The sequence below is a fragment of the Miniopterus natalensis genome, chromosome 12, assembly GCF_054644295.1.
Source record: "Miniopterus natalensis isolate mMinNat1 chromosome 12, mMinNat1.hap1, whole genome shotgun sequence".
Lineage (NCBI taxonomy): Eukaryota > Metazoa > Chordata > Mammalia > Chiroptera > Miniopteridae > Miniopterus > Miniopterus natalensis.
In genome coordinates, this window is record NC_142092.1 from 58,029,731 (window position 1) to 58,043,943 (window position 14,213).

At 39.6% G+C, this 14,213-nt stretch overlaps 1 protein-coding gene across 4 annotated transcripts in view; it reads right to left on the reverse strand.

Moving 5' to 3' along the window:
* ECPAS (Ecm29 proteasome adaptor and scaffold) overlaps window positions 1–14,213 on the reverse strand; it is an 82,798-nt gene that overhangs the window by 20,460 nt on the left and 48,125 nt on the right. For all 4 annotated transcript variants that reach the window (XM_087822828.1, XM_087822827.1, XM_016213708.2 and 1 more), the window contains 13 exons: window positions 13,796–13,887; window positions 11,773–11,907; window positions 10,865–11,024; window positions 10,002–10,174; window positions 8,761–8,862; window positions 6,483–6,606; window positions 4,615–4,760; window positions 4,115–4,169; window positions 3,311–3,425; window positions 2,740–2,808; window positions 1,848–1,965; window positions 1,389–1,556; window positions 256–335 (listed from right to left, as the gene is read on the reverse strand). In XM_087822828.1, the coding sequence (XP_087678954.1) occupies window positions 256–335; window positions 1,389–1,556; window positions 1,848–1,965; window positions 2,740–2,808; window positions 3,311–3,425; window positions 4,115–4,169; window positions 4,615–4,760; window positions 6,483–6,606; window positions 8,761–8,862; window positions 10,002–10,174; window positions 10,865–11,024; window positions 11,773–11,907; window positions 13,796–13,887 (1,537 nt within the window). The remainder of the gene's footprint in view (window positions 1–255; window positions 336–1,388; window positions 1,557–1,847; window positions 1,966–2,739; window positions 2,809–3,310; window positions 3,426–4,114; window positions 4,170–4,614; window positions 4,761–6,482; window positions 6,607–8,760; window positions 8,863–10,001; window positions 10,175–10,864; window positions 11,025–11,772; window positions 11,908–13,795; window positions 13,888–14,213) is intronic.

Sequence of the window (14,213 nt, forward strand, 5' to 3'; positions counted from 1 at the left end):
CCTGAGAGTATATATCTTGATGTCTACCAATTTAACAAGTGATCTACTACTACTTTAATTTCATACTTAGAGAAACTAAGACATCTTAGGAAAACCACTGACTGGAGTCTAAATAAATAACTGCCTAACCCAACCAGAAATACCCTTGTTAGTCACTCTAATTTATTCCATTGGCACAAAGTATACAACTTGGAAACTTGAAGAAAAAAATTTCAGTTGCATTTAACTAGTCTTGTTTATTTCCAAAAATGGTACCTGGATTCCCGAACTCGCCACATACTGCTGGTAAGGTTCTTGACCAAATCTTGAAGAATTTCCTTCAAATACTTATCCACCTAAGGAAAGCAAAAGGATAAAATTAAAAATGTGAAATCTATCAATAATCAAATTGTTCATCTAAACCACCTGACCATGTTTCTGTATATAACAGCCTAAGTATGTCTCTAGGCCTCGCAGCCCACAACTCTCTCCCCACTTTGCTTACTAAAAGCTGTCAGACTGACCATTCTAAAATGCAAACGTGATCTTCTTTTTCCTTCGGTGCATGAGAATAAAGTCCAGTCACCTGGACATGAATATGAAGCCCTCTGTTTCCCATCTTGCTCCAAAGGTCTCACCTCCATTTCCTGGCACACACTACTCTACCTTCCATCCCCCACTTGCTTAGCGAGCTCGTACTTGGCCCTCAAGATTCAAATCAGGCATCACCTTCGCAGAAAAGGCTGGCCTATCCTCCTCTGTGTTCCCACAGCACCTTCTTAAGTACAAATCAGTCTTCACAATAACTATTGCTCCATCACATTGAAACCTCAAGGGCAGGGACAGTGTCTCACTTGTCTTTGCATCCCTGGTACCCTGCACAGTGTCTAGCACATAGAGGAGTATTATAAATGCTCAGAATCAAACATGAATTTAATCTCTTAAGCACTTTTGCTTTGGTACACACTTATCGATTTGGTAATAACAAACTGACAGCAGACTCCGTTTCTATACTGATCCAGAGAACCTCAAAACTTACACTTAAAGGTGGAAACCTTTACTCTTGTAGGAGTTTTGTTATCCTCACTTATACGCAAGAAAACCAACAGAGAGACGTAAATAACGCACCCACTGCATCAATAGTACCTATGGATATACAGTATCCCACCTGTGTGAACATACTGCCACTTCCTTACCCAGCCACCCAGTGGACATTTAGATTGTTTCCATTTTTGAGACTTCAATAAATGTTGCCGTGAGCATATCTGATACTTTGAAAGAAGCAAGCAAGCAAGAAGTAAAAGAATTTTTATTTGTTTAAACAGATAAGTATACAAAGTAAGAAAGGAAGATAGACACTGAGTTTAAATCCTGTACATAATCCTAGACAAGCATTCACAGGTACTTGCCGTTGATTTGTCAGTGACCAATGCATTCCAAATACTCGTCATGGCCTGTCTGATGCCAAGGTTGGGATCAAACTGGTAACGATAGAGACGAGGAACTAGCTGAGGCAGAAAAGGAGCCAGCTGTTCTCCAGCTCTGGTAGCAATTACATTAAAACCAAAAGCAGCACCCTAAAAAAGTAAGATGAAGTGGGTCAGATATACCTGTTGCAGTAAAATATTAGCATACTCAACATACGAAGATCACAAAAGTCTCCCTCCCAAACCTGTCCCTGAATTGAGCCTGACTTATTGGGTCTCCCAGCTTTACCAATCAGTAACAGTAGCCATGTGATTGTCTGGCTCTCTAATCACAGACTTTCACAAAACACACTGCTTATCGATTGCCACTGTCCACCAATATAACAGATCAGGTTTTGGAGGAAAGTAAAAAATAAAAACTGTTCAGGGATGGTAACTTACCTTCCTAGAGTTCCACATTGCATGGTGGTTGGCTAAATTCATAAATTTATACACCAGGTCTGGCTGACTAAGGTCACTGGCCAGAGAACAAAGCTCCTTGTAAGTAGAGAGGCCCTGGCTTGGAAATAAACAAACAAAAAGTAAGTAATAATGTACTTCTCTATATCTGGTCTAATGAAAATTATATCACCGATAAATATTACTAGGACATCTTAAAATTATGTTTTCACTAAATTTCCAATATTCTGTTACCTTATCACCGCAGAAGGCAGAGAACAAGATTGAAAAGAATATAAAGGGCCGCCTAATTCAATAACCAGCAATGCCTGGTGAATGACCCGAACAAACCTGCAGCTCTGGTGGAGGTAGAGCCCTCACCACCTTGGAGGCAACTCAGTGACTCTTCATTATTGTTCACTAATCTCTCTCACAATTGCGAGACTGACTTGAAGAAAACTTCTGTCTTCCCTAAGACTTTTCTAGCTAGAGCACACCAACTTTCATAATGACACCTTTGAGTTGTTCATTTTCTTCTGAACAAATTATATCTGCTCAAATACCTGATCATTTGTGTTAGTTATTTTGTGAAAAGTGAGTACTTTTTAAAAACTCAGGAGTCTACAGGGAGAGCAAGTAAATGAAAACAACTTTCAACGTGAAAAGAGTGAGCTAAGGGAGCACGTAGAGGGAGCACCCAGGGCAATCTTCAATAAACCTCTAGCACACAGAGTTGATTTCCCAGGAAACCCAATCTACAACACTAGGATTCTTCCATAGAAGTTTTCTTCTTCCACTAACACATTTTCTAGGAGGGGGAAATCAACCTCATGCGCTCTCTACTCACCAGACTAAAGACATCTACATGACTGATCAATGGATGTGACACACTTACCCATCAGGTGTTTTGCCAAGACCGCCTCCTTCAAATACCACTGTCTCTCCAGAAACTTCATGTTTAATTCTAAACCAAAACAACATTAAGAATTAAAATTAGACTCAAAATTTTCATATCAACATTCAACTGACTAATGTATTTCATTTGCAAACTGATAAACTCAAATTCCCTGTCAAGTAGCTTCCAAGTGTAAGATGTAAAAGTCGATTATTCCTTTCCATCAGCCTGAGAATTTTGTAAAATGAAGTCCAGAATAAACAAATTAATAGACCCCCAATATAATAAACATCCCATATAACGTCACATTGAGTTAAATGTGGTCTCACTTAATTTTCAAAATCTGACCTACTGGCATGCTTCCAAATAGCAGTTCAGTTTACATTCTGGATCATATTTGCTAGATAACTAAACTGCTATCCACAGTACAACAGTCACTGACTTCCAATTTAGAAAAGACTTAATATACAGGAATATAAAGAGTTGAATTTTCTTTCCTCCACTGCATATTCTCAGTATGTGCAAAACTTGTCCTATGTGTTCAAATCTGAAATTTTCAAGTTCACCATACCTTTTGCCAGTCATAAGTGTTTCTACAAGTGTAGAAACCAACTCCTGTTGATCTTGTTCGTTGCCCAATTCATACACCAACCCAAGGCCTTTTGAAGCAACATCTTGGCTAAGTTCTACACAAAAGTCAGACAAAATAATATTACTTTAAGAAAAATTTGTCTACTGGCCATCAAGTTGAAATTTTTAAAAACTTGTAACATCAACCCAAAATAGTATCAAAGTAAAGATATGAAAACAGAATCAATCTGCCTGTTTTGTTAAACATGTGCTAAATCATCTCAGTGGACATGGCTCCAAAAAGTCCCTGTAAATAAGGACCACATTCACAGATACAATGCACAAACCAAATCAACACTGCTGGGCCTCAGTGTGCAGCACACAGTGACAGAGGATCGATGGACCCAAGTCATATAGGCGAGAGGCAGAGAGCCTCAGGGAATTTCAATACACCCACATCCAATTGTTTTTTAATGAAAAGTCAACACAAGACCATATGTCTAAAACAACCTATAAAGCAAAGCTGCTATTTAAACTCCTACCACACACATATTCGCAATCTCCTGGCTTATATCATATAGAGGAAAGGAATCGGAAGTAGAAGCTATTATTTAGTAGAAAGACTAATGTTAAAGAAGGCCTCAGCACCATTTGTAATGCGAAACTGAAGAACATGATTTAATTAGAAAATAAATAACAATCCAGTTTCCTGTACCCTTCTTTCATGTTCATTAATCTATTTCTTTAAAAATTTGAAATATAAGTTTAATGAAGTTTGGAAATCAAATATTTACCAATAACCTACCATCATTTTCTGACAAAACGGACACAAATGCGCTCTGAATTTCTTTAAGATGAGACTGAAAGAAGAAAAAAGGCACTGAGAAAACGGAAACCCTCCTCCATGGGAGAGTGAGAATCTTGCTCTCAGGACACCTCCCATGTAAGACCTTCTGACCAACAGTCACAAACCCTGCAGGGCTCTCATCTTGGAGGGTGGCCCCGCTACTGAAGGGCGGACCACCTACAGGTAGCCTACCCACCGTCTGAGCCTGCGCATCACCACCATCCTGGCTGCACGTCTCCACGTTCAGAATCATCTGGCAGCCAGTATGTACCAGGCTGCCAGCCTTCATTCCTCATTCCTTCATGTATGGCCTATTTCAAAATATCTGTTACTGGTTAAGGGCCCTTACCTCAGATTGCCCTCACCTTCACACACTTTCCTTCCTACCACGCTTCAACTATTAATATTTCATAAGCGGTTTCTCCAACAGAGCTGATCACATTTATGGCCTGGCTTACCTTCACCTCTTCATGGGTACTCAGCTTCCTCACAAGGGAAAGGAGCCAGATGCAAGCTGCCTGCCTCACGTGTGGATTGGGGCTGATGATATGTTTATTTAAAATCACATCCAACACCCAGGGGACCACATCATTCACTTTGGCTCCTGAGGAAAAGCAAAAAATGATGAAATTAAAATAACCGAATAGAGTTCCCTGAAAAAATTAAATTTTAATCAACATTTACTCAATACAACAATCCTATAACATCAAAAGCTAAACGACCAAGGTGTAGAAATAAATTGCTGAAGGAACTGATAATCACTTATGTCAGAACCTAGCATAAGCTAAATAACCTTTCAAAGGTACTCAGGTAAGTTTAGTTGCCTAGATTGAAAAAGTATCCCCATAATGGGGGAAGCTATGCATGTGTGGGAGCAGAGCGTATGTGGGAAACCTCTGTACCTTCCTATTAATTTTGCTGTGAATCTAAAACTTTTAAAAAAAATAAGCATTTAGAAAAAAAGTATCCCCTCTCTCTCTAGCCTCAGCACTTTTTCTTTCTCTACTATATCTTTCCCATCCCCATCTAAAAACTATCAGACAAGCCAACCTCTTTTGACTTCACTTTCCTCTCCAGCTGCCCTGCCATTTTTTTTCCTTTCCTTTATTTCTTCAGGGATCCTGAACCTCCCCAATCCTGCCACTTGGGGCTGGGTCTTTTGCTGTGGGGAGCCATCCTGTGCATTGCAAGATTTAGCAGCATCCAGGGCCTCACCTACTGGAGACCAGCCGCACTGACTCTCTCCAGTGTCCAGACATTACCAACGTCTCCTGGGGGCAGAACTCCCTCTCCTAGTCAAGATCACTGCTTTACATTAAAAATGTCAACAGTTATCTAGACTCATGGTCTATAGTTTTCTCTCTTATTTTCTCCTGAAGCCACTCAAAAATCAAGCTTTACCTTCTCCACTCCACAGAAGCTACTCATAAAAGTCAACAATTACCGTCTTGTTGTTGACTTCAACAATTACTTACTGCTTCTCATCTTAATTATCTATCAGCAGTATGTGTGGCCCAGCTGTCCCCATTGCACCCCACCACACACCCTTTCACAGATTTCCTTCACTTCACTTCCAGGACCCCCATTTCGGAGGGCTCCTTTTCAAGTGTCCTTCCCTGGTTTATTCTAAACTGCCAAACCTGAAACCCTGGGGAGCCCCAGAGTTCATTTGTTGGACTTCTCTCTTCTACTCCCTCGGTGATCACATCTAGGTTCATGGCCTTAAATACTATCTTTACATGATCCTCCCAATTTCCAACCTGGAACTCAACATTCCACTCATACATCCAGCTGACTTCTAGATCTGTCCATGAGGCTATCAGCCCCAGCTCGCCTGTGGGTGAGTTGGGACATTCCAACACAGACCGGGGAGTACAGAGGAAGAGCCAGGGAGGCAGTATTCTCTGCTCCCTCCCACCACCACTCTACAAAAGCTGATCTCCCACAACCTTCCCATCTTAAGTAATAACCCATTCTTCTACCACAGAGGCAGCTGGAGGGTGAGCAGAAGACACTGAGGCCTCATTATGTGATAAAGGTTAGAGGACACATCACTGGGAAACTGTTATGCCTACACTTATTGGCTAAAGACACCAATCCTCATGAAAGGAGCACAAATTTGAAAGGAGCCCATAGCTAGCTTCCCTGCTTGCTCACCAAAGGACTAAAAGAAGTTCTCATTCCTGCCATGCTCACTCTCCTTTAACCAACTATGTTTCTTAACTGAACCAAACTAAGACAGATATAAGTATCTAAAAAGAGTTAAAATAGAATGTATAAAAGGGTTTCTTGGGGATTATAGACCAATTAGCTGAATATTTGGTACCAGCAGGAGGAGTGTATTCTTCCTCGGTCACCAGCCAGGCATCTCGGGCAGCCACGGAGCTAGTCCCTATTGCAGCGCTGGTAATGGCCTCACCGATAGTGAACTGAAGTTCTATCTGCTTGGCCTGCAATGAAGGAAACAAATGCCATGAATCAGAGAGAGCATGTCCCAACAGCTTCCATTTTACGGAAAGGCTGCTTAATACCCCGTTTCTCAAAATGCTTAGTTTTCACTCTTTTGCCTGGATTGCTTTCAGCTAACCCAGGTGTGGTTCAAAAGTGAGGCAGGGTGAGGGAATGGAGAAGGTAAGATGACCTGGAGATCTTTTCCAAGTCCATGTTGCACTCCTCACCCTCAGTAGGGAACCACGACACAATGATTTTTAATCTTTGGAAGCATGGTATCATTCACCTGGTGGGAAGGACATGGACTTTGAAGCCACATAGATTTCGGTGCAAATTCTAGCTCTGCCTCTCACCAGCTGCATACCCTTATTTAAACTCAGAGCCTCAACTTCCTCATATGTAATATGAGCATAACACCACCAGCCACCTCATCAGGCTGGAAGGGTTAAATGAGGTGAATGTACAGAAAACTCCTAGTGGATGCATGATTCGTAGTAACTGCACAATAAATAGCAACCATTATAATTTACTAACAACTCCGCCTTGCAATCTTAAATTATATGATATCTACAAGTTATTCTAAATGGTTCAGAAAAAAGAGAATAATAAAGCATATGTGGGAAAATGTTAAAATTTGGTAACTCTGGATAAAGGGTATAAAAGAGTTCTTCATACTATTCTTACAACTGCACTGTAAATTTGAAATTGTTTCAAAAATCAAATGTTAGAAAAATTCTATACAGGAATTGTCAAATTTTTAAAAATTTGATATCAAAATTTGGACACAGTTGTCGATTATGAATCACACGGACAGCACAGAAATGGATCTCTACTCCCTTTGGTATTTTTGTGTACTGTGAATTGGAAGTCTAAAAATGAGGAAATAAGAAGATAATAAAGAACAGAAAGTATGAGGAACACGGGAGTAATGACCTTCGGGGAGAACTCTACAAGGCATACAGATGACAGTTTAGCTGCCCCTAAGCTCAGTCAACCAAATGCTCTAGTCTTGATGGGGTGTCAGATGCTGGTATCACGTGCTTCCTATTCTGAGAAAAGAGATTATTGGCTTCAATCCCAGGCTCCCCGGTCAAAGCTTCTCTTGGAAACCCTAAACTGACAGAAAAATATTTCAACACAGAGAATCCTATATCAGGGTTCGTTTAATGTGCCTGTTTTTTACGCTTCCTGTTGTTAATAACAATAAAGTTGGCATTACAAACAAAAACAGAACCCTTAACTCCACTTATGAATGATAATGCTTTAAACAGTCCAGAAATAAAGAAATAAATGAAATAAAAATAGGCACATGGGGATTCATTATATTATCTCTTTACTTTTGTATTGTTTTTTAATGAGGAGCAAAACAGACTTTGTCTTTAGTCTAGTGGGCAATTAGACACTGTGACAGATGCTGAAGAGAAAGAATGGAGGGTCACAACAGCACAAAGAAGCTCAGAGCGAAGGGTGCAGAGGCTGGTGTACAAAAATGTGAGTGACCAGAATCAAGGCTGGATCAGGGGCTAGGTCAGGCTGTGCCAAGACACTTACCACACTGGGGAGGCAGCTATCAAATGGCAGGTCCTTACTACACTGAAGGATAGAGCTAAGGCATCAGAACCAAGAGAAACTGCAATATCAATACACACTCCCCACATCTGAGTAGCTGTGTGGGTTTCCCCTATGCATGCTATACCATGCTTTATTCAAAAATTATGAGCCCAGCCGGGCATGGCTCAGCGGTTGAGAGTCGACCTAGGATCAAGGCAATCAGGGTTTGATTCCCAGTCAGGGCACATGCCCAGGGTTGCGGGCTCGATCCCCAGTCAGGGGCGTGCAGGAGGCAGCCGATCAATGACTCTCTCATCATTGATGTTTCTATCTCTCTCTCCCTCTCCTTTCCTCCCTCTGAAATCAATAAAGATAGATTTAATAAAATAAAATTAAAAAATTATGAGAAAAGGGCTTCCTCCCGTAAGTGAATTAGTCAATGCTATGCCAACCATAGTGATGAGCCCAAAGCTGGCACTCAATAAGCACTTGGTGAATAAATAAATAAAAGTTTAATTTAAAATGTCACAGCCTGCAATATTCCAACTTAAAAAAAGAGCCTTTTGTTTGAATGACTAATAATCAGATAGTACTATAAATACCTCCACAGAATCCATCAGACCTTGCAAGAGGAGTTTCTGGTGAGGAAAATCTCCATCCCCAACTGGAAAATATCCCAGTGTTTGGATTGCTCGTTCTTTCATCTAGAATAAGAGAAAATTATTTTTTAAACAAAGTATATAACAGCTCTATCCCACAAGAATGTTTCCAAAATGAGTTGGGAGGAAGGGGGCAGTGTGTCTAACACAGCAGTGCACATGTTTTTTTATAGTATCCAATTTTACAGAGTTACATCTGTAAGACATTGAAGAGAGAGTGACATAAAACTGAGTCCACTGATGGTCCATAGGTGCAAAAGAAGGAAAAAGAAAGCCTTTAATATTGCCCTTCAAACTGTAACAGTTATAAATGTAGGTTCTGGGTCCAAAGGACCTCAGATTAAATCACACGGCCTGACCGTTTTCATAGCCTTTACAGATGTGACACCTGCAAGCTACTTCACCTCTCTGTGACTCTCTTCATCTGGAAAACACAGATGACAACTATACCTACCTCACTAGACCTTTTGGAGGATTCAGTTAATTAATATACGTGAAGCATTTAGCACATGCCTGGCACGTTACAAGGACTCAATAATGTCTGGTAACTAGTTAATAATGACAAATAAAACTACACTGTGTGATCTTCTCAGAAAGATTTAAACAGCCACCACCCAATAATAAGATTACATATTTATTAAACTCACAGTAAACTGATTTTTCTGCCCATGAAAGCATCCTATACTTCAACACTGAGGTGCTTTGAACACAAAGGAAATGTTTTACAGTCCATGAAAATGCTTATTTAAAACTAAAAAATTATTAATGTCCTTTCCCTCACAGATCACTCACACTGCTTACTAATGCCCAGATTTCTTAAGGCCAAACTGGCTACAGGAGGTTAAGACTCATATTTGGTCTGAAATAACAACACTTTATTATCCACCTTTTGCGTGTCAAAAGAATGACCTGATGCATTTAACACTTTGCCCAAACCCTAACAGTTACTGCCTAAATTGGGTGACTGGGTCAGATGGCACACACACAAAGGTCATGCACAAGTCACCCCTAAGTCAAAATTAACCAGTCACCTAAACTTTCCTCTATCAATCCTTTTCATATTAAATCCTTCTAGCTGCAATGCCATTCTAATTACAATTGCATTTTTTGTATACATATACGTACACACACATATATATATGAATAAAAATGTCAGAAGGGAAGGGAAAAATGAAGAGACTTGCCTTATTTGTTTCTTTACTGGAGGGTATTCTATTTAGTAAGCTTTCCACAAGATGTAACTTGGTAAAGCCAGATCCCTCACTGGGGATTGGGAGAGGACCATTTCTGCCAATTTCACCCAGGGCTGTACAAGCAGCAATTGCCAGGAGGGGCGATGTACTGTCCAAAAATGATCCTGTAAGCACATTTAGACAAAACTGAGAATAAGATGCAATTACTTTTGTGAGCCAAAGAAATGTACTCAAGATTTTTTTAAAAGACAGTAAAACAAAATCAAAGTCTACAGTATCTTCTAGTTGTTAATCTGTTCATGTTTACTCAGTAATAAAAACCATGGAAACAGGGCACAGAGTAGTGTCTTTTTAATGTTTAAAGTTTTTCCTATAACAGAATCATCTGTTATATAAAAACATACAGAAAAGAAAGTACAGGGAAAGAGTACTTTAGTTGTTATTAAAAGCATAGAATTTATGTAGCACCGAGTAAGGTTTGCACCAAGGCTTGTGCTTTTAAAGTTCACTGCTGTAAAAAGAAATTAAAGTGCTGCACTGCCCTGTGTGGCTCAGGGGTTAGAGCATAGGTCAGTGCACCAAGGGGTCTCAAGTTTGATTTCCGGTCAAGGGCAGATACCTAGGTTGCAGGTTCGCTCCTGCACCCTGGTCTGGGGCGCCTGTGGGAGGCAACCTGTCTATGTGTGTCTCTCTCTCACTGATGTTTTCTTTCTCTCTCTCCTCCCCTCCCACTCTCTCTGAAAAGCAATGGAAAAAAATATCATGCGAGGATGAACAAAAAATAAAGTGCTATAATTAATTTTAACCTAATTCAAAAATTGTGACACCCAAGTCAGCATGAGCACATGAGTTACCTATTGTTTCTGTGGCACTCTGAATAAGTTCCTCTTGTTCAGGCAGGAAATCAGCATTTGTCCCCAGGTCTTGCTCTGCCATTCTCATTTTCTTTTTAGCCAAATATCTTCCTACTGTGAATCCCAATGCAAGCACGGATCCATGCTGTATCTCTGGGCTCTGAGTTTAACAACACAATAGCACATACCTGTCTCTCTCTCACATGAACAAGAATGCACTGAAGTAAGTGTATGTTTACTAGTCATCTCTCCAACAAAACATAATGCCAAAGAATAAAGTGATCTTTCAGGTTCTACTGGGTGCTAATGAATCAGGTTTAGGGAACAAGAGAAACCTTGAGTTTCTAACACAGACAATTCTGAGAAGTTAAGCTGAGTCTTGACTCACGTCCAGATTTAGATTCCCTAATCCCACTGCCACTCAAACTCTGAGTAAGGTGACTCTCTTGAGTGTCCCAATAGCACCTAAACTTTCTTCTAGCTTATAGCACTTATGCAACTTATGCAACTAAACTATCATAATTTTCAAACATAGTTTCTCCCTATGCCAACCAAACACAAGAAACAGATCCTACTCCTAATTGCTAAAACCTCCAAACACAAGGTAGGCAATAAAACATTTGAATAAATATTCTGACAGTGTTTTCTGACAGGACAGGCACAATGACAGGCAGCAGCATATGTATTTACTCCCCACTATATTCTCAGCACCTAAAATAGTGCCTATCAGATACAAGGCACTCCAATTTATTGAATGAACTGACTCAATTATCTATCTCATTTATTCTTTACAATCATAAAAGTTCATTTTACAAAAGAGAATGCAAGAACTAAAAATATACTAGATGCTTTTGTAAAATTCTACTTTCTCCCACGAAAAAAGCATGAAGACCATACTGGTAACATACATGATTATCTTTTGTAGTCTTTATAAGCTGTTCTATCATCGACTTCAACTCACTTCCCGACACTGTGGATACCACCACAGAGTAAAACAACGCGGCCAGTTCCCGCATCTCTTCTTTACTGCTGCTCATCAGACCCTGAGCGGTGTAGAAAAAGAAATACATACACGTTATATATTCATCTTCCTGCTGATAACAACTAATATTATGATTAAAAAAATAAATGATACATTATATTGTTCAATCTACTGGCAGCCATGAGATAAAAATATTATTTTTCATAAAAACATATTATTTCAAAATAAAATAAAAGTTGAATTAGATACCAAAATCTGTGCATTTTCACCAAAGATAAAGTATAAACCAGTGGATTAACACACAGATCTAAAACAGAAGTTAACAAATGTTTCCTGTAAAGCACCAAATAGGTCTCTGTCCAGCCCCATTCTGCCACCACAGTGCAAAGGCAGCCACATACTACAAACAGGTGTGTCCATGCTCCAAATCAACGTTACAGATACTCTGATTCTAATGTCAGGAAATGTTGTTCATCTTTTGATTTTTTTCTTCAACCATTTAAAAACGTAAAACCATTCTTAGCCTGCAGGCTGTATAAAAACAGGCCAGATTTAGCACATGACTGTAGTTTGATGATCCCTGATCTATAAGAACCAAAGTCAAAAACTCTAACATCATTTTAAAATCAGCAAATATTCACAAAGAATAAAAACCTTTTTAAATTAGAAGAAATTTCGTTGGAGCAGATTTTGCAGAAGTGTAAAATGCACACCTCTTGCTAAGTTCCATTCATGAGTTCACAGAGAAAGAGATAATCTGTACATTTTACCATAACTCAAACCACAATTTCCAAAATGAACTGCATTATGTAGCGCAAGAAGTATGTAAAACTATATGGGCCATACTCATACTAAGGAAATTATTCACTGTTTAAATGAAATTCAAATTTAACTGAGCATCTTGTATTTTTATTTCTAAACCTGGCTGTTCGTTTGGTGTCACCATGGACAAGAACACTCTCCTACACAGCTGATGAGAATGTAAACTCGTACCACTCATATGGATGTGCACTATCAAAATTACTAAAACACATGTGCTCAACTCCACTTCTGGGAACCCACCTGAAAAATACACTTCCTCATATTCACAATGACCTGCTGTTCACTGCAGCAGACTGGAAGTACCCTAAATGGCCATCAGTAAGGATCTAAAATAAATTATGGCACATTTATACAAGGAGAAACAACAAAGCTGCTACAGAGGATGCTCTCCCGTCATTACATAGGAATACCTCAATGTTCTAATGTTACATGAAACAAAGTAGGTGCAAAACCAAGCGACAATTGTACTACCTTGTGTAAAAGAAGGGAGAAAAATTTAAAATGCTTATTTCTATTGGCGTAAATATGCATAAGTAAACTCTAGAGGGTATGCCACCCATAAATAAGTTGTGACCAATGTGTATTTTTCAGTGAGAGAGGAAGGGACAGGAAGTTGCGGGATTTGGGTAGTTGGGAGACCATTTATGGAAAGGAGACATTTTGCATATGTCTTACTATACAAATCTATTACACTTTAAATATAGAAAAATAGCCCTGGCCGGTGTTGTTCAGTGACTAGAGTATCGGCCTGAGCACCGAAGGGTCCCGGGTTCAATCCCCAGCCCAGGGCGTGTGTGGGAGGCAGCCAACTGATGTGTTTCTCTCCGTCTCTCCCCCCATCAATCTTTCCCACTCTCTAAAAATCAACGAAAAAAATATCCTCAGACAAGGATTAACAACAAAAAACAGAAAAATAATAATTTTTCACTCATGACTCTCAATTCCTCTCCCACTCCCACAGACGGATCACTGGAAAGGACTCGCACACATCTCAGCACGTGTCTGATACGAAGAGTTCTCAGAATGACCTAACGGCAGAACAGGTCACAGGAACACTGGTGTGAAGACAAAGAGACTGACGTTTAAACATACAGAATCACACAGCAGCATGTATGCACGGGACATACCTTTATCCATTCTGTTTTGTCTACGAACTTGGTAGCCAGCTTTTCCGGATACACTGAGACAGCTTCCAAGAGACAGTACATGACCGGCAAACCTATATAACGAAGAATTCAGAACTATTTGAATTTCAAGAGACATGATAAACATCAGGGAATCCCTAAATTCCTTTAAAGGATACGGCTACTGCTGAAGGGGGCATCCCCCAGTTCTACAAAACAAAAATTAACCTAAATAGTGTGTGATTCAATACAGCAAATTTACAAACTAGTTATCTATACGAAGATGCCCTGTTCTTCACACCTACTTCATCAGTGAAAATGTATTTTCTCTTATTACCATTTATTTCTGAAAAGAGAAACAGCACATCTAGGATGAATCAGAGCAGTTCAGAAAAAAAACAAAGACCAATGTCCAATCACA